The sequence below is a fragment of the Equus caballus genome, chromosome X (genome assembly GCF_041296265.1).
Source record: "Equus caballus isolate H_3958 breed thoroughbred chromosome X, TB-T2T, whole genome shotgun sequence".
NCBI lineage: Eukaryota > Metazoa > Chordata > Mammalia > Perissodactyla > Equidae > Equus > Equus caballus.
Genome location: NC_091715.1, coordinates 8,686,055 through 8,705,756, shown reverse-complemented (window position 1 = coordinate 8,705,756; position 19,702 = coordinate 8,686,055). Strand labels below are relative to the sequence as shown.

Genomic DNA, 19,702 nt, shown 5'->3' with positions numbered 1-19,702 from the left:
TTAAGGCTGCGACGGCGAAATAACAAGTGTCCACAAATAAGATACCCAAAGGAAACAGGGGCCAACTCTAAAAGGGTGGAGATAAAGAATGAGGATTTTTTCCCTATGGGCATTAAGGAGCAAGGAGACAGAGAAGATAGAGAGGATCAGATTTTCACTTTAGAAAGCTTCTAAATTAACCTCCAAGTGGTATAGTAAGTCCTAACAGGTAAATGCCCCAGAGGGGCCTGGTAGGGTACAAGTGCCCCTCAACCACATCTACCCTTCCCCCTCCCAGAAAAACAGGCAGACACCCAGGGCGCAGCTCTAGCCCCAGAGGGGAATTTGAGTACTGGGCAGAGAGATCAAGGAAGAACAGTAAAATGCTCCTGTCAAGGGCAGAGAGTAAACATTTTAGGCCTTGCAAGCCATGTGGCCTCTGTCACAACTATTCAACTCTGCCAAAAGCAGCCACAGACAATACATAAATAAACGAGCACGGCTGTGTTCCAATAAAACTTTATTTATAAAACTGGTAGACAGCTATTATAAGTAAATAAAAATAAAAGTAAACAAATCAGGTGGCTATAGTGCGCTAACCTGTGCCCTAGGCCAGAGAGGGGGGCATTGCCCTGAGCCACAATGTGACAAAACTAATCCCAGACTTCACCCACTGTGTACCTGGATTGCTAACTTCCCCTGCCCCAGGGTCCAGACTGGTGACCAGGAATGTGAATTTCATAAGAGACAAGAACCCTGGACCCCAGTTGGAGAGGCCACTGTGAAGTCACCATGGTTGGACGTAGGATCCAATGCTGAACAGCCTCAAATCAGCCAGATGGCTTCATGTTCTCCACCACAGCAGTCTTCCACCAGTTCAATAAGCGTTCCAATTAAATATATAAATAAGCTCCTTCCTACATTCATTGAACGAATTTTAACATTAATTTTATGAACTTTGGCTCATTGTTTACTTTAAAGCTCATCTTTGTGAGATAATTATCATGTTCTTATTTTCAATTAAGCAAATCTCCCACAATTTATGGAACATATGAAAAACAACCAAAATAAAAATTAAAACCCTATAGTAAATTGTAATTGTAGGGAAATTGCTTTTCCTTTTCAAACTTGAGAAACATTTCTTTCATAAAAATGATAGTGTTTTCCTATCATTCAAAAAGGACTTCCTAAAATAAAAACTTACTGACATCTATAAAAACCCATTTTAGCATAATCATAATTTTGCTTGTTGAGCTTATAGCAGTAAAACACAGATTTCTTAGAAGTCCAAGTTGATGAATTTTTAACCATCAATCACAGAAAAAAAATGCTTCAAATGTCAAAACAGAAATAAAAGTTTATTCTCAGAGACCTAGTCCAAGGGCAGGACATTTATTTGTAACTTAGGTACTGATCATGATAACTGTTTGGCTGAACAAATTATGGTAATTTATTTGAAGGAAGTATTAGAAAGGGTTGTATATGACTTTACTAATTATTTTGTATAGAGTATTTATCGTATGCCAAATGCTATAAACCATACTTGAAAATATATTTCTAAAAGAACAGTTCAGGCAGGAAATCCTTGTCATCTTTTTGCCAGGAAAAAATCGGAAAGTTAACTTTGTTATCTAAAACTAAGGCTTAGATTTCTTCAAGATAATTTTCACGGCGTAAGTACATAATGATCCAAATTGCTCAGGAGCAAGGCAGCGTACTTTTGATATGTTTTTGCTAAGAAGAACTACAGGTAGTTTAGAAGTTTTCATTACAATGCTCTCAATCAAATCATAAGAAAGTTGGGTTATACTCAACCCCAAATTAATACAGTCCTCTGCCTAAAATGAAATCCACTTATCTAGTTTTCTTTCCATTTGGAAAAAGATTAATGAAGGTCATCAGCCATTAGGACCAGATGGCTCAAGTGTACTGTAAGGAAATACCAGGCATTCTCCTGTGGACTTGTTTATCAGTTCTTCGGCACATGTCGGTTGAGACTATACAAGTATTATTGTTCATTCTCTTTCCATCCATGTTAAACTAGAAGCGTAAGAGCCTGTGGAAGGCAAGCATCACTCTAACAGGTAACTCTCCAGCCCAGAGAAAGCAGGCTAACTTAGTGACCAGAGAATAAGCATGCAAAAATTATCCCCAGTGCAACAGATAGCAAGAAGGCAGTTATATTCACTCCTAATGGTCAGTGTTCCAACAGTTAAATAGATAAGAGATCATAAGTTTAAATAAAAATAAGGTCTACATTAATTGGGAATGCACACTGGTGAATTCATGTACTTAATGTGCTAAATTTGACATGTGTTGACAAAGTTTCTCTCCTTAACCAAACTCTAGCCAGGCTCCTCTGAGCTCTTTCTCCACTAGGCCTCAACCTTGGCCTATAAAGACCTGAACAAACACTGACTTAGCTCCTAACAGCTCAAGGCCACATCCCTAGGATGACTCTAGTCCCTCTAACATGCCTGCCTGAGAAAATTCAAGGCTGCCAGAAGAATTTACTGTTCCTTCTAGCCAACACCTGAAGATAGGGCCCCTGTCTCCCAGCCTCTGTGGGAGAGGAGGAGCTTAACTTGGATAAGCGCCAGTTAGCAAACCCAGATGGGTGTCACAGGGAGCAACACCCCCTTCTCGCATTTTTGTAATTTTTCACTTCCCTGCCTCTACTGAGCCAAGCCTCCCTAATCCCATTCCCTCATTCTCCCTTTAAAATTCCCAGGCACCTCCATATAAATGGACGTTGTGTTGAGTTCACACTGGCCTCTTTTTCCTATTACAGTAGTATATTACTGATTAAAATCTGTCATGACCACTTTAACTAGTGTCTGGCTTTGTTGATCTTTGACAGTGTGTATTTGGTTATACTTGTGCGCACACGTGCTGATAAAGTAAAGAAGAGAAAACAGGAAAAGGCATTGTTTAACCCAGGGGTCAGTAAACTGTTTCTGTAAAGGGCCAGATAGTTAATATTTCAGCCTTTGCAGGCCTTCTAAGGTCTCTGTAGCATCTCCTCAGCTGTGCTGTTGTAGAGCAAATGCAGCCATAGACAATACTCAAATGCATGAGCATAGCTGTGTTCCAATAAAACTTCATTTATGGACACTGACATTTTAATTCCATATTATTCTTCTTTTGATTTTTTTGAACCATTTAAAAGTTAAAAAATAAAATAAAATCTTTCTTAGCTCATAGGCTATACCAAAACAGTCAGCCAGCCAGACTTGGCCCATAGGCCGTAGTTTACCAATCCCTGGTTTACCCTAATCATAATTTTCTTTCCTTACTACAATAAGGTTTCAAAGTTCAAGATCATTTGATGGAAAGCAAACTCAAAAAATGCCCTCAATTTTTCTCATTGAGCCAAGTATGAAATCAGTGACGTTAAGTCCACTCCTTAAAGATAAATTTCTAGTTCACCAATAATGTATATTCTCTCACAACTAAACTTCCATGGCAAACTCCAAATGAATAATGAACAGTGTGTGTGTGTGTATGGACAGAGAGAATTAACAGGTCCATAAGCAGAAAGTGAGAATTTCCAGGGCATGCTTTTAAATTACAAGTAAGTTTCACTGAAGCTGACAATCTATATCAAATTCTGATAGCAAGAAGGTGAAATTCACTTGCCCCAAAGAGAGAGAGAGAGAAAGAGATGCCTGAACCGGTGCCTCGCCTGAAGTAGACATCTGCCTACAGAACCGCTATCGACTAGACTTTCACAGCTGCAAACTAGCAACCCCTGGGAAACTAGAGTTAAATATTCCTAAAACAGGAATCTAGTTCTGTTATGAAACTGTTCATCATTTCACCTCCTGACAGCCACGAAAATCAGCAGAACTCAGAAAGGACTCAGACGATGAGCAAGTAGCATTTTTAATAAAATTCAAATCCAGAGTCTTTGGGAGTTTTTCACTGCTGGCCTCCACAGCTCACTATTATCAGCAACATTCATGCAATTACTCAGGTCAACAAAGAGATGGGAAAAATCTGACCTCTTGCATTGCTTCTTTAACTTCCCTTTTTCCCCAGGAAATGTTTAATTCCGAACAAGGTAAAGGTAAAAAATAGAAGTTTAGTAACCTCTAAATAGGTTTTGCATAAAAACCTGAAGAAACTACAAATACAGATTTTTTGATTCTTCCTCAAATGCATGACATTTGTAACAAAATTAGCGCACTTTATTATTACAAATATTAATCACTGCTATGTGCCACAAAATAACCCATGAAACTATGAGACAATGTAAAATAAAGCAGCCCCCAAATTTACCTCCCAGTATGAGAAATACTCTTCATATTAATAATTGGGACCCAATCATTATCTCAAAGTGTGCTATTTTGCTTAAAGAATAGAAGTGAAGTCAGTCTATTCAATCCATGAACATATCGCTCAGTTTAATAACACCCCTATGAGTTTTGGGTTTCAAATCACTTCCCTCGGGTGAAGGGGGCATAATCATATGTTTTCCTACTGAACTGCATTTTTCTATAAACACTTCAAAGAGTGCATCTGCTTTACAAATGAAACAGTCGATACAAAGAACAGTAACAATAAAAATATACGCCTATTTTTATACTATTCCTGGTTTATAAGGCAATCATCTGTAATGCTCTCATCTACAAGGATGGAAAGTGATATATAACTGTTACCAAGGAAACAGTGAAATAAAATTGCATGTAAACTATCAAGCAGTTTAATAACCAGAAAATTAGAAGAGCAAGAAAAAAATCTCCAGATAGAAACATGACACATTGTGCCACCCATGATGGACGCAACCAAGGGTCACAATTCAAAAAAGAAGATGTAAAGGGTCAAAACTTGCCAGCTATGCCAATGCTTGGCAGTATTTTTTTTTCAGTGATGTGCATAAGACAGCACTGGGTTCTTGAGGGGCAATCTGAATTCTTATTCTTCACATGATTAAAAGGGCATGGATTCCGGCAACAAGTAGTTAAATGTAGGTACTCTGAAAAGTCAAAATGTGCTGTTTATTAAGTCCAGTGTGGATTAGTATTCTCTTGTAATTCTCTGTAATTACCACTCTCTCTACTCACAGATAGGACATTTAGAAAATATCAGGTATGCTTTCTACAGCAAATGCTTTCTGAATTAACATTGAGAAACTCAAGTTCTTGGGAACCAAAGACAAGCCTAAGGCCGGGGGTAACTATGTGTGTTCATCTCTAAACCAAGAGAATTTTAAGCACTCAAGAAACCACGTTGATCAAAGCTAAATCCTTTAGGAAGATTATCCACTCTGAAATCAGGAAAATCCTGCAGTGTAAGCACTTTTATATTTCACCTTTGAGAAAAGAACTTGATTTCTGTAACAGTGTTTAAAACACACACACAGGACTTTATTCCTTCAAGGGCAGAAACAAGCAGCTGCAAACACATGTTTCTGCATGCTGATGACCCTCTACAGGTACTTCTATTTCAGCTTGGGGACCATCACTGAGCTCACGCTGAGAAACGAGTAGATTGCCTATGGATGGAAGCTTTCTTAATCGGCACATAAGCTCAGAACATGTGCAGCTTCTCTCTTTAGAATAAACACTCTATTTGGATCACGTTAAGGATAGAAAGTGAAATTCACACTCATTTACTAAATTTTAACCTCTTTTTAAAATAAGATACTAATCCCCCACAGCCTGGCTTGGGTTTTGCAAAAACTCAGATTTGTGAATATCATGAAGACACTCTAGAATTTAGTAAAACGAGTATAAAACATCTTTTCACTGACACACAGCACTGTCCTCTCCCAAGCTCCAAAGTTTAAGAACTAAATCTAGGCTCTAGATGTTTCATTAATCTTATTGTTTAGCATTCGAGGCCACTGAAATCTATCTTGGTTATTTTAAACTACACTACTGGTTGAACTTCTTTCCCTTTGGCCATCTCACTGTCCATCACACATATGGCATCAGGCAATCGCTAAACTGTTGCTCACAGTCACTTCCCATCCACGGGCCACGATTTGACAGCTGCTGATAAACCAGCCACAGGCAGAAGCATGTAGGAAGTCAAGAGAATAGAGGTGTGAAGCCATGGCCCTCTGTGATATCGGCGTGAAACCAAACAAGTTGCCACACTATAATCATCCACTGCTTGACATATGTCTTCTGAAGTGCCAGGTAACGCCTCTTCTCCGTGACAGACATATTTATCCCTCAACTGTATACCTCATGTCTACCCCAACTAAGTTACACTGGAGCCCTTTCCCTGGGCAATTGGCTTGTGACATTAAGACCGACCCACGTAAGTAGAGAGGGAAGGTGGAGATGGCAAGAAGAACAAATAAAGACCTGTGGATGTTGCAAAGAGGCACATCTGAATGGCCACATCCAAAGTGACTGCTTCTGAAATGTCTCAAATGTAATTCAGCAAAACAAAGTCAATATACATTCCTGACTCGGGCTATCTGAGGCTGCTCATTCTTGCCTGATGCAATCATGCCCCACTGTGACACTAAGGAATGAAGGAAAACCTAGAATTATTCTCTCAGTCTGGAAAGCAAGTCCACACTGTGTCCTGGGAAACACCTACTGTCTACCTCCCAAGGTCCTGGTGGTAAGTGCTGTAAAGAGCTCCTGGGGCAGAAGGCCAGTCCTTCCAGAGATTTGGGCAGAGAAGATGGGGCAAGATTTCCTAAGACTTCTTATACCAGGCTCTTCCCAGTAATGCCACACTGCAAGAAGCACAGACCTACTTTCTGGGTTCGATGAAGACTATGGAAAGGGAAGCAGGGCAGAAGATATAGGACGAATGCTCTGTCCAGGTAATACCTAGGTGGCCAAAAAGTGGAAATGTTCTTCCTCTATCAGCACTGCTCCAGAAAGCTGCCTGAATTGGTGACTTTTCTTCTGCTTCAACAACATGGCCACTTGGAAGCAAATTTCTAAATCTTTCAAGGCTTAGGACTACATAGTTACCCAAAGAAAGGCTAAAGGTCTTTCTGTTCTGTCTCCATGACTTCAGCATCTAGGTCACTGCTGGGAACACCTGACCGGTTACCTGGGTCAACCTACAAGCTAAGTTTTCCAGGGTGTGGAGGTCTAATGCAAGGGGACGCGGGGTAGCGGGGAACCGACACTTTTGCTCACTACTACTTGGAAAGCAGGTAGCCAAGCTCTAAGCACTTCTGCCTTTGCCTAGCAGTAACAATTACAACCATCTTCTCTTAGTCCTGAATTATACATGTGACCCCAAGTACCACTGGGGCTTTTCCTAAGGGAAAACAAACTGTCGTGAACATTGGCGTGTGCGTGAGGGCGTGTGTATCTGTGTGTGTGTGGTCTACACCCGTGGATACAGAAGCTCCACCAGCCAGTGAGAAATAAGTTGAATGCAGCAGCCCCTGGCCGCCTCGTTGCAGTCCTATCTTAAGCCCCGCTGCTCTCTCTAGCTTTTACTTCTCCCCCAGCCTCCCGAAAAATAAAGCACCAAGTTGCCCGCGGCGGTGGCCCTGGGTGCAAATGAACCGGCGCAGCCCCTACCTCGAGAGCTTTGCAATCTTCACAAAGCTGAAGACATCCATGCAGGCAGCTGGGGACCCCGAGCGCGGTGGCTCCGTTGCCCCTTCTCAAGCCAGCAACTGCAGCCTAGACAGCCCCATGGCCGGCCAGGACCTCAGCGCACCCCAGGGCTTGAGTGGCGGCGGCGGCGAGTGGCGGCGGCGGCTCGGGAGAGCCCGCACCTGGCGGCGGTGACTGCTACCCCCCTCCGGCCGTGAGCTGCGTGTGCATCCCCGAGCAGGACCATTGATGGGCGCCGGTGTGGGGAAAACTCAATGGAGAGGGGGCCGGGCAGGGTGCAGGGGCGGGGGCGGGGAGCGAAGCCCCGGTTGTTCGCTCCGCCCCGTGCACCCGCCCGGGGGAATGCCGGGCGCCCTGGGCAGTGAGGCCCGGGCGAGGGGCGCTGCTCTGCTCCTGCTCCCCGGCCAGCCGGCCCGGCTGCCCCGTGTGCCGAGGAGCGCAGACTGAGCCGGGAGGCGGCGGGCGAGCCTGGCACACTCGCACGCACCCCTCCCGGCACTGCAGCTGCCTCTCTGCCTCCTTCCCCAAGCCCAGTCCTTTCTCCTCTCCCCACCCCCACCCGCGAGGGTGGGGGGGCTCTCGTGTCACCCGCTGCCTGTTCCTCCAGATCTAAAAGATCTGATCTAACAGTCTTGGGCACACGGGGACCGTGAACACTACCCCCTCCCTCCGCAAACCTAAGGAGAGCTGTGCAACCGCAGGTTGCCCAAAGCCTTGGTTTGTTCCATAAACAAAACTAGCAACCGGGAAGGAGCAAGGATGATCGAGGCTGGATCATTTGTCAAGGGGAAGGGGAGGGAGATGCCCAATGCAGCTGGCTGGATTTGGAGAGTGCAGGGTTCCCTCTGCTTCCCCTGAACCGCTGGAGAGAGACTAGACAGCCGGGTTAGCTGGGAAGGTGTGTCTTTGGACAGCAGCACCAGGGGAGCCTCAGAGAAATAAGAAAATAAGAACAGGAGGCTTGGGGGGGGAGGGAGGGGACACAGCTGCTTCTTACTAGAGGGGCATAGAGATGAGGGTCCAGGAGCCAGTGGCGCGGAGACTAATTTGAATGAGGTTCAGAATCTAAAGGAAGAGAAGGGAGGAGAAGGAGGGTCTGGCAGGCAGAGCGAGAAGGGAAGGAAACAAAAAACGAAAAACAAAAAACCTTACTCAAAAAACAAAACGACGAAAACATAAACACTCACCTTAGGCAGAGTAAACTCCAAGTTGCAGCCATTTAGAACTCTTAGCCTTCTCTTTTACATAATTATCTGGGATAATCACCCCTCTTCATTAACTCAATTCTATCTCCCCGGAGGCTCAGGCTTCTTCGGGTCCCTTTTTCTTGTTCTTTCTCTTGGAGTCTCAAGGCCTCTTCTCCAAAATCCTTTAAATTTTCTCCCCAGACTCTGTGAAGGTCAGCTGGCTGCACAAAGTGTGTGTTCTCCCACCCAGAAGCATTCACCTGAAGGCAGGGCCACCGCAAAGAAAAGATGCCACCCCCGAAATGTTGGAGGATCTGACCAGCGTGCTTCCAGCTCTCCAAGGGGATTAGGGAAAAGGAAATAGGTTTAAAGTTCCCAGACTTCTGCTCCTATCCTGGTCTGTTGCTGTATTTAAAGTCTTCAGTATTCAAGCCTAGTACTTCCACTTTTTTTTAAAGGCATTTCTTTCAAAAATTAAACATAAAATCAGTAGCAATCTGAAAAATGTAAATGATTTGAAACAGGCACAAAATTACATTATTTAAAACATAAATAGAATCAATTTTCCTTGAGCTTCTTACAGACAGACGAGTTTAATTTCATGAACAGGGTTACTACTCCTGGATCAGAGAAGGCAAGAGGGACCTTGGCTGTTGAACCTCCCTCCCATTGTTTGTGTAAAATACTTAGAGCCCGGGTCTGCACTGTGCTGGATGATTTTTAAAGCACATTTGCATCTGAGTCTCATAGCAACCCTGTCATATAAGTAAGTCAACATGTTTTAAAAAGAGAAATCTTTTCTTTTTTATGCCACAATGTATTCTCAACGTACTAGACAAAGAGATGTGTTGTAAACGTAGGTCAGATAAGTTTACTTGTCTGACCCAAACTGCGCAAAAGCTCTCCATTCGCCTTCAAGCTAAAGTTGTACTCCTACAATGACCAACAAAGCCCTAGATGTTTGCCTTTGATCTCTCTGACCTCATCTCTTACTCTCCACCTCCCTCTCCCTCTCCCCTGGCCACCACCCCTACACGTAAGGGGCCCCAGCAACACTGGCCTCCTTGCTTTTCTTCAAACTCTGAAGATATCCTCCCACTTTGGGCTCTTTGCAATGGCTGTTCCTTCAGCCTGGAATGCTCTTCCCTCGGATATTTGCATGGCCAGCTCCTTCACCCCATCCAGTCTTTGCACAAATATCACTTCCAAAAAGCTACTTCTGAAAAGCCTATTTAAAATTGCAAGGCCCCCACACCCTGGACTCCGAGGCCCCATGAACTGTTTTTTTTTCCCTTGTTTCCATAGTGCTTATCACTCACTAGTACATTACATAATTTATTTTTATGTCTATTATTTGTTGTTTCTTATCTGATTCTCCTGCTAGAATAAAAGCTCCACAAGGGCAGGGATCTTTATTGTTTGTTTTTCGGGTGTTTTTCACTGATGGGTCCCAAATGCCTAGAACAGTTCCCTGGATGTAGGAGGACCTTAATAAATATTTGTTGAATGAATAAATTTTATGCTCATTAGATTCACAGCCAAACCAACACTGGCCAAGCATCCCCAGTGGGTACTGCTCTCTGACCTCATTGCTGATGTGTTTCTACCTCCCCACCACTCCTCCATCCCCAGCATCCTTCATCCTCCTTTGGATTGCTAATGATGGCAATGAAGGCCCTCTCATATTCTCCAGTTATTTCCCCCTTCGCCCTTTCTACCTTTCCCGAAGAGAGTGGCCACCAACACTTTCCCTCATCTCTGAGTCAACATCTGGCAGCGCAAGAGCAGCTCTTGATTGGGAAAGGGAAATAAAGCAATGCCTTTGGAGAATGTGTTTTGAAAAAGTGCTTGCTTCGGAGAACAGAATAGTCAGGATGCCCTTAAAAAGATAACCCTATTAATCAAGAATTATTCCAGATAGCAAATAGCTAGTTACTCAACAGTGAAAGTGACGGGAAATAGGCACTATGTTTACTTGTAGAGAGACAGTCTCCCTTCAAGACACCTGGTCTACCTGGAACAGCTTGCTGTTGGGCTTCAATCTGTGCCAATCTGTGCACTCCAGTTATGAATGGTGCAGATGCCCACACTCCACAGCCTACCAGACACCAAGGGAAACAACTCACTTCTCCAGGTCTTTATACTCCTCTGATATATTGATTATCCAGTATGTTCTCTAATGTTGATGTCTTTTTCTAAAGCCAAGAGATTCTCCCCCTCCTCCTTTGTTTTTCATTAAGGCAAAAATGGAAGAATCTGCTCCCTTGAAACATGCTAACACAGCCAGTTTAGCCTTTTAAGCCCTCTTGGCAGAGGCAAAGATTTGAGTAGCTGGTCTCTCACTCTGTTCCCTCTCTGTGCCAGGTGTGTGCGGCAGAGGTTGGGATCGGTTTGTCTAGCATGAAATAGATCTGCCTAAAACAAGCAAAAACCAATGAGTGGCATTTGAGTACATATGTGATTTTCTGAAGTTTTATCTTCAACCTGGCTAATCTCTAAGGCCCCTTCTAGATCTTGTAGAGATTTCCTCATTGGAAACTGTATTACCCAGCCTTAAGAATATATTTCATTTGCTTTACTTGGATCCAAGTGACGTTTAGTCATTTCTGAAAATCAAACACACTTGCAAACACTATTGAATGTATTCATGAATAAGAGACTCAAAAAAATAAGATCCAGAGCAAGTCATTTAACTTCTCTGAGACTCACTTTCCCCACCTGTAAAATGGAAATGATAATACATCCCTCCCTTACCTAGAACGAGCCCTTGAAGTTGGACACCAATTCAGAGCGGTGTACACGCGGATTGAGGCACATGGATATTAACTCCAAAAGGATTTCCACTCTTGAGCTTTGGGCAGTACTCTTAGGAAAAGTTTCAGCTTCCATGATCACTACTTTGAAGGTGAAAACATTTGCTTTGATTGATCAGAGATGAGTGTTTTGCCTAAAAATCAATCTCATCGTTGCCTGGTCAGTCACCAAAGCCCTGAGCAGTAGTATCTTCTATGCTCTGGGGGCTTCTCAGGGGAAAGAGGGAGGCATTTCCCCATCACTGTTAAGGCCTTATCTCAAGCTGGTGTCAGGGATCTGCTGTTGGGCCAGATGTTTCATACAGAATGGCAGCTGAGGGTTCTTTTGCTACAAATTATAGTAGAGAGAGCTCCATGCATTTCTCAGTTGGACTGTAGCATCTTGACCATCTGGTCACGGTCTTGAAAACAGAAGTGAGTAAATAAAAGTAAGGTACCCATTACTTCAACAAATATTTAAGAAATGTCTCCTATGAACCAGGCACTGTTCTAGGCACTGGGGAATACATCAGGCAACAAGACAAGTTTCTGCTGTCATAGACTTTACATTTTAATAAGGAAGATAGATGATAAACAACAAAATAAGAAAATAACATAAGAAAAATAGCAGTTGGTCATGTGCAGAGAATCAAGATCACTCTGATTGAAAGGGAGTGACTAGGTGTCTATGTAGGAACCAGTGGTCAAGGGAGACCTTTCTAAGGAGATGACATTTAAATGGAGGCTGCCACTCAACATTCACGTGGAAGAGCATTCCACACAGAAGGACCAGCAAGGACAAATAAGAATGCAGTCCTTGAGTCAGGAACAGCTATTGTATGTTTGAAGAATCAGAAGGCGGCCACTGTGTGAGGGGTATTGTGTTAAATGGAGTGGGAGTGGGAGAATTTACAGGGGTAGGCAGGGGCACGATCTAGCGGGGCACAGTAGGCCACGGTAAGCCACCTGCTTTTTATCGTGGGATGGGAATCCATAGGAAGGTTTTTAGCATGCATGTGGCAAAATTGGATTTATATTTTGAATGACTGTTCTTGAGGGAAGTGAGCATGGGGGCAGGGAGACAATTCAGGAGTCTGTTGCAATAATCCAGGAGGAGACAGCAGTGGCTCAGAAAGGAACATGACAAGGATGTGGTGAAAAGTAGCCACGCCCCGGATACATTTTGAACAGGATCTGTTGATGGATCGGATGTGGGAGGTAAGGAAAGAGAGGAGTCAAGGACGACTCACTAATTCATGTTATTTAAAAAAATGCCCTGATTCCCTTCATCAGGTATTGAACATATAAAAACCAGAAGGGTTTTCCCTGCCTCTGCGCTCATGCATTCTGTTCCTCTCAATGAACTCTCATGCTCTGGAGGCCCACCTGCTGATGTGTGATCCTCACCTCTCTTGCATGCTCTAGACGCTCACTGGAGCACTTACGGTCTCTTTCTCCTACATCAGTGTTTTTTCCTGAACTACTGAATCATTCCTATGTGCATTCAAACATGCTGCTCTTTATCCCACCTTTAAAAAAAATCTCTTAACCCCTACCCCCATCTCCCTTCAGCTAAGTCCCATTCTTCTGTTTGTCTTTATAGCAAAACTTCTCCAAAAAGTGGTCTCTATTTGCTATTTCTCACTGTGTCTTGAATCCACTCCATCCACGGTTTCTCACCATACTTACAATCACTACTCCAGTGAAACTATTCTTGTCAATGTAACCAGGGACTCTGCGTAGCTAAATCCAGTGGCCAACGACTCAGTCTTTATCGTACTTGACTCAGCTGACGATTCCCTCCTCCTTGAAACATTTTCTTCACTTGGCTTTGGGGACATCACTCTCCCCTGGTTTTCTTCCTTCCTTGCTGCTTCTCTATATCTTCTTTGTTATTCTTCTGTCACTGCCTCATCTTGCCAAATGCTAAACACTAAAATGTCCCAGGATTCAGTCCTATACCTTCTTCTCTTGGAGTGCCTATGCTTACATCCTAGGTGACCTCATTGAGTTTTATGTTTAACCCTATCCGTATGCTGACAACTCCCACATTTATATCTGGACTGGATTCCTCAACTCCAGACCACCTGCTTAACATCTCTATCTGATGTCTAATAGGTACCTTGAACCTAACATATCCTAAAACTAATTCCCATAGAGAAGACTCCTCCCTACAGCCGTTTCCATCTGAATTAATGTCAGTTCCATCCTTCTAGTTACTTAGCACCAAAACCTAGGTATCACTTTTGACTTTTTTTTCTCTTAAACCTCACCTCAAGCCAGTCATCAAAACTGTCAGTTCTGCCTTCAAAATAGATCCACACTATTTACACAGCTCACTAATGCCACCACGACCACCTATGTTCAAGCCACCATCTCTCTCCTGGATAACTGCAATGGTTAACTAACTGGTCTCCTGTCTCTCCCATTGCCCCTACACTCAATAACTAGCAGGCTCCTTTTAACACAGCAGGCAGATCATGCCATGTCTTTGCTTGCAGCCTCCAACAGTTTCCCCTCTCACTCACAAGGTTCCTTGCTCCTTCCTGACTTCATCTCCTGCCCCTCTCTCCCCTGCTCATACAGACCATTTGGTTACTCCACTAATTGGCTGTGGGGCCTTTGCACTTTTCTCTGCCAGGAAGGTTCTTCTCCCAGGTATCAGAGAGGCCTTTCTTTTATAATACTCCATTTCAAACAGGAATACCCCACCCTCTAGCATTCCCTACTCCTCTTTCGTTGTTTTATTTTTCCCCATAGCACTTCATACCATAGGATAATTTTAAATCATTTTCAATTTCCTATTTCTCCTACTAGAATGTAAGCTCCATAAAGGAGGAAGGGGATCAATAAATATTGTTGAATGAATAAATGAATGAATGGACTAGGCATCTAAGGACAATGGGATTCTTGAGAAATGAGGTAAAAAACTAATAAGAGTAATAAAGGAACGATTATTTATTTTTATTCCCTTCCTTCCTTCCTCCCTCCCTCCCTCCCTCCCTCCCTTTCTTCCTACCTTCCTTCTTTCCTTTCATTTTTTACTCTTTACCTTGCATGTATGTCTTAGTATTCTACAGGAATAGGGGGTGGGACTAGAGGTTAGAAGGCAAGACAAGCTGATTTTAAAGATTATTATTTTTATTAGTATTAAATAAGCAGGTGAATCATGCTGGACATTTGTAAATTTTCATTTTTCTAAATGCTTTTGTTCCACTAGTCATTGAAATAGCCCTGAAAGTTAGACAATAAAGTTATTATCGCATTTTGGTGATGACAAAGGTGAGATAGGAAAAGCTAAATGATAATAATAATTACTACAAAATGTGAGGATTATTATATTATGAGAAGCATTGGTTCCTGGGGATAAGTCTAGCATCAGAAGGGGAACTTTTTTTTCTTTGGTGAGGAAGATTGGCCCTGAGTGAACATCTGTGCCAATCTCCCTCTTTTTGCTTGAGGAAGAGTGGCCCTGAGCTAACATCTGTGCCAATCTTCTCTATTCTGCATGTGGGACACCACCACAACATGGCTTGATGAATGGTGTGTAGGTCTGAGCCTGGGATCCAAACCTGCGAACCCTGGGCCACCGAAGCTGAGTGCACGAACTTAACCACTACACTACCGGGCTGGTCCAGACAAGGGGAATTTTAAATAAAGATTGGGGGGGAAAAATCTCTCAAGTTCTATCAATATAATTCAATTTTTTTCTCCCATATTTGATTATTTTAAAGGAGACTCAAAAATTAAAGATGCCATATGGGGCATCAGAAAGAGCAACAGACAAGTCACTAAGATCTCTCGGTTCCATTCCAAAATCTGTAAATAGAAATGATCCTTGAGGCATTCCTTAGCTTTCTTAGTTTTTGGCTTCCCCACCTCTAAGTTTGTATGTTCCCATTCCCTTCGCCCCCATGCAACGCAGATACACAAGTGAATCTTCCTAAAGGCCAAGAGATGTATGATATTTTGAGATCCCATCTACTTTGGTAATTCTGTAATCAAGAAAAGATATCTGTACCCCCATATTCATTGCAGCATTATTTACAATAGTTGAGGCATGGAAACAACCTAAATGTTCACCGACAGATGAATGGATAAAGAAGATATGGTGTATATATATCCAATGGAATATTATTCAGTCATAAAAAAGAAAGAAACCCTGCCATTTGTGACATGCATGGACCTTGAGGGTATTATGTTAAGTAAAATAAGTTAAACAGAGAAAGACAACTGTATGATATCTAAAAACATATATAAAACAAACTCAGATACAAAGAACAGACTGGTGGTTGCCAAAGGGGGGGTTAGGGGGTGGGTGAAATAGATGAAGGTGGTCAAAAGGTACAAACTGCCAGTTATAAGATAAATAAGTCCTGGGGACGTAAAGTACAACACAGTGACAAGAGGTAACAATACTGTATTGCGTATTTGAAAGTTGCTAAGAGAGTAGATCTTAAAAGTCCTCGTCACACACACACAAAATTTGTAACTATGTGTGGTGATGCACGTTAACTAGGCTTATTATAGTAATCATTTCACAATATATACATATATCAAATCATTATTTGTACACCTAAAACTAATGCAATGTTATATATCAATTATATCTCATTTAAAAAAATAAAAATTTTAAAAACATTTTAAAAAAAGAAGGCTAGGTTCTATAGGAACAAATTCAAGATCAGAGACTTTTACCAGTCAATCATATAACTATAAAATAGAAATTTATTAGCTCATCCTCTTATAAGCTGAACTTCAGTTCAAGGTTAAGAACCACATTTGCTGTGTGTACCTTCCACTAGGCCATATTCAGTCATTTAATTTCCCTTATATCTTTATCCCAACCCTCTCTCACCCATTTTGCTCAGGCATATACCACAAGTCTGTCAGTGTAGGAAGGATTATAATTACTGCTTTCCCACTGAATCTCCCTTTGTCTGATGAGGAAGGGAAGGAAAAGGGGGAGGAGGTCATTTAAAAGATTCTGCTGGTGTATAATTTTCAGAATATGAATTCTTACTGTGATATGCCCTGTAACAATATTGTATAAAAAGAAAACCATAAAGGCTCATATCTATCGAAGACATATTTTAATATTTCAGGCTCATTTTAAACCTCTCAGACCTGGATTCCCTTTTACGCTGTCTTTCTAACACAGCACTCTGGCATCTTAGCCCCTGACTAGACAGAAACTAACCAGATCTCTTTCAATAACAGACATGATAGTCCACTTGCTCCTTATCACCCTAGGAAGAAACTTTTAATTTAATCAAATAAAACTTTCCTCTGAGAACCACTCAGAGGGCTTGTTTTTGAGCGACTGGTCCAGTTTGCATGTGACGTGGGACCAATAACCCTTCCTGTAGTCACCCCCAAAATTTCAGATCCATCTTTAGCTGTGGGCCTGGCTGTGTGAGATGCTAAAACCTACCTCTTACACATTAGCCTTCCAAGCAGCAGGATGGAGGGAGATCCATGAACCCTTTCTTCCTGAGGCACTAGCTTTGTCTCTGATCAAGAAATGTGATCTTCTCTTCTCTATGGCTTTTTGTTATTATTATTATGATGTTATTCATTCTGGCTTTCCTCAGGATCCTCGCCATCAATTGGCAGACAGATGTCCTTCTCTATGGTTCTTCCTATGTCCTGCTGTGTCACTGGCTAGTGACAAGCTGTGGCTAAGTTGTCAGCTCCCTAATTACAGGACAGTCTAATTACAGACATGTTACACTCCCAAGGTATTATTACTGAGGCCCTGTCTGCCATCACCCAGAAGTAACCTAGCAAAATGTCATCACAATTGTTAGGGGATTGGTATATGGAAAGACGTAAATTCTCCCATGCATCCTTGGTCTTGGGAACGCCCTTGGACTCGGGGGAGGGGTCAGCTGACAGGATCCTGCTGAGTGGGCCAAAGTAAAACACTAGGTAAGAGCGGGGAGCTGAGGGGACAGAAGCATGGGGAATGGAGAAGGGCCATTAAGCTGGATTCCTCAGAGCTGTTCAGCATGACAAGGCAGTTTTCTCTGCCCCCACCCTATTCAATCCTTGCTCACTTCACCCTGGAGGCGTTTTGTGTTTGTTTGCTTAAGCTTAATAACATGTGAATTCTTGTTATGAGGGGATATCAGTGTCCGCAAGTGGAAAGTTAGTCTTGTGATCGTTCCACTCTGAAGAGGTTGAAAGACATGAATGACTCTATTCCTATAGAGGACTTCCGCCTGTCTGGAGGGATGCATGGGATCCCTTACAGAACAGAGCTGGGAAAGACAGCCTCCACCCACCTCAGCCCAATGTGCTTGCCAGGAAGGCTCCAGAAAGGACCGGGGGTAGAAAAATTAAGAGAATTAAGAGAAAATTAATTAATAGAGAACTAAAATTAAGAAGAAAAAATTTTAAAAACCTCCCAGTTGCTCATCAGAAGCTGACTGTCAAGATGGAAAGATTTCTCAATGAGAAAAATAATGTTGGGCACCATCCTCTGGGCTTCCTGTATATTTGAGATGAGCCAATAATAAGATTACTTTCTTTCTGGTAACATCCCTGGAGAGCCTTCCTTCTAGTGTTGTAAGATCTAAGGGATATCCTTCTAACTCTAGATGACTGATATCTCAAGATGACCAGGCTCCAGGAGAATCTTCCAGAAAACTAACACGACCTACACTGGTTACAAATATAAGCTATGGCCATATCAGAAGGTATTGACACAGTGGAGGAGAGCTTTGGACCCTCAATATGGACTTATTGGAAGAGCTGACATAGCTTTTATAAAGCCTCTGGGGCCCCAAGTATGCTCTCAGGATCACCAACACATTATTTGCACAATGATTTAAGAACCCAGCCAGGTTGCAGGGCTGCCCCTGCAGGTCACTATGTCTCAAGGGGAATGAGAGTGAAAAGATTCCCAGCTGATTTGCAGGCTGGAAAACATACTTTGCAAAGCAGAAACTGAGCAGTGGGACTTGGCAGTAGAGAACATTCATTGATTCATTGATTCACTCATTCTTTCATTCAAGAAATATTTATTGAGCATTTACTACATGGAAGGCATTGTACAAGGTGTTGTGGCTACAACTGTGAGCCCAACAGATGCAGCTTCTAGTACTATTACACTCCAGGGGGCGTTCCACATTGGAGCTCCACCACCACCCCACATTATATCAAGCATGTTACAATGCACACTTGTCACACATTAAATAGATGTTGCTATACAATTTTTCAAAAAAATTTCAAAATATTTATAATTTTGAACTTCTTTTATTTTGGGAAGATTCGCCCTTTGCTAACATCTGTTGCCAATCTTCCTCCCTTTTTATGCCCCCAAAACTCCCAGTACACAGCTGTGTATAGCTGCAAGTTCCTCTATATGAGCCACGGCCACAGCATGGCCACTGACAGACTAGTGGTGCTGTTCTGTGCCTGGGAACTAAACCCCGGCTGCCGAAGCGGAGCTCCCCAAATTTTAACCACTAGGTCATCAGGGCTTGCTCTATAATTTTGAATTTTGTTCAGAATAAAAAATTCAGTTTGTTCTTGTGATTTAAATTCTGTTTGCATATACTGTATAAGAATTAGGTTTCAGCCAACTGGTTGCTATATCATATCATTAATTTTTGTAGACATTTAATTATTCATGTATTATTTTTAATTTTGCAGATTATTTTCATACATTGGAGGCCAATATCCTTTTTTCCCCCTCAGGTTCAAATTATGAAACCTACCTTGAAAATCTTGAAAGCCCTTGGTATTTGGTCTGACATGTAAGAGATTCAGCAACCCCAATGGGCCCTCCTGTTGTGGAATTTACCTTCTAATGTGGGAGAGAACATAATTACTGAATTATCCAATAGTGTATACATTTTCAATTATGATAAGAGCTAGGGTGGAATGTATAAGATGTTCTACTAGGATTGAACTCGGGATCTAACCTTGTCTTGGGAGGAGGAGGGTGTTAGGACAAGTTTTCCTAAAGTGATAAGCTCTGAGCATTGAAGGATAAGTGAAAATTAAAGAGGAATGAAGTCAGGAAGAACATTCCAGAAAGAGAGATCAGCATGTGCAAAGTCCCAAAGGTGAGAAGGATTATGGGCTGTACAAAGGATTGGACTACAAATGAGATGGAGGAGAGTGGTAGTTGGTAAGGTCAGAGAGGAGGTAGAGGACCCACAGGCCACTGGAGTGATACTGGCCTCTA

General features: G+C 42.4%; 1 protein-coding gene across 8 annotated transcripts in view; it reads right to left on the bottom strand.

The window, feature by feature from the left end:
- The window catches only part of FRMPD4 (FERM and PDZ domain containing 4), a 798,322-nt gene that overhangs the window by 497,714 nt on the left and 280,906 nt on the right, over positions 1-19,702 (bottom strand). Inside the window, exon 1 of one of the 8 annotated variants that reach the window (XM_070257125.1) lies at positions 8,714-9,401. The exons of 4 other annotated variants lie outside the window; for them this stretch is intronic. In XM_070257125.1, coding sequence (XP_070113226.1) covers positions 8,714-8,745 — 32 coding nt within the window. In that variant the 5' untranslated portion in view covers positions 8,746-9,401. Of the gene's footprint in view, positions 1-7,487; positions 8,457-8,713; positions 9,402-19,702 lie in introns of those variants that run through there. 3 more of the 8 variants (XM_070257122.1, XM_023633851.2, XM_023633847.2) reach the window with 3 other exon arrangements.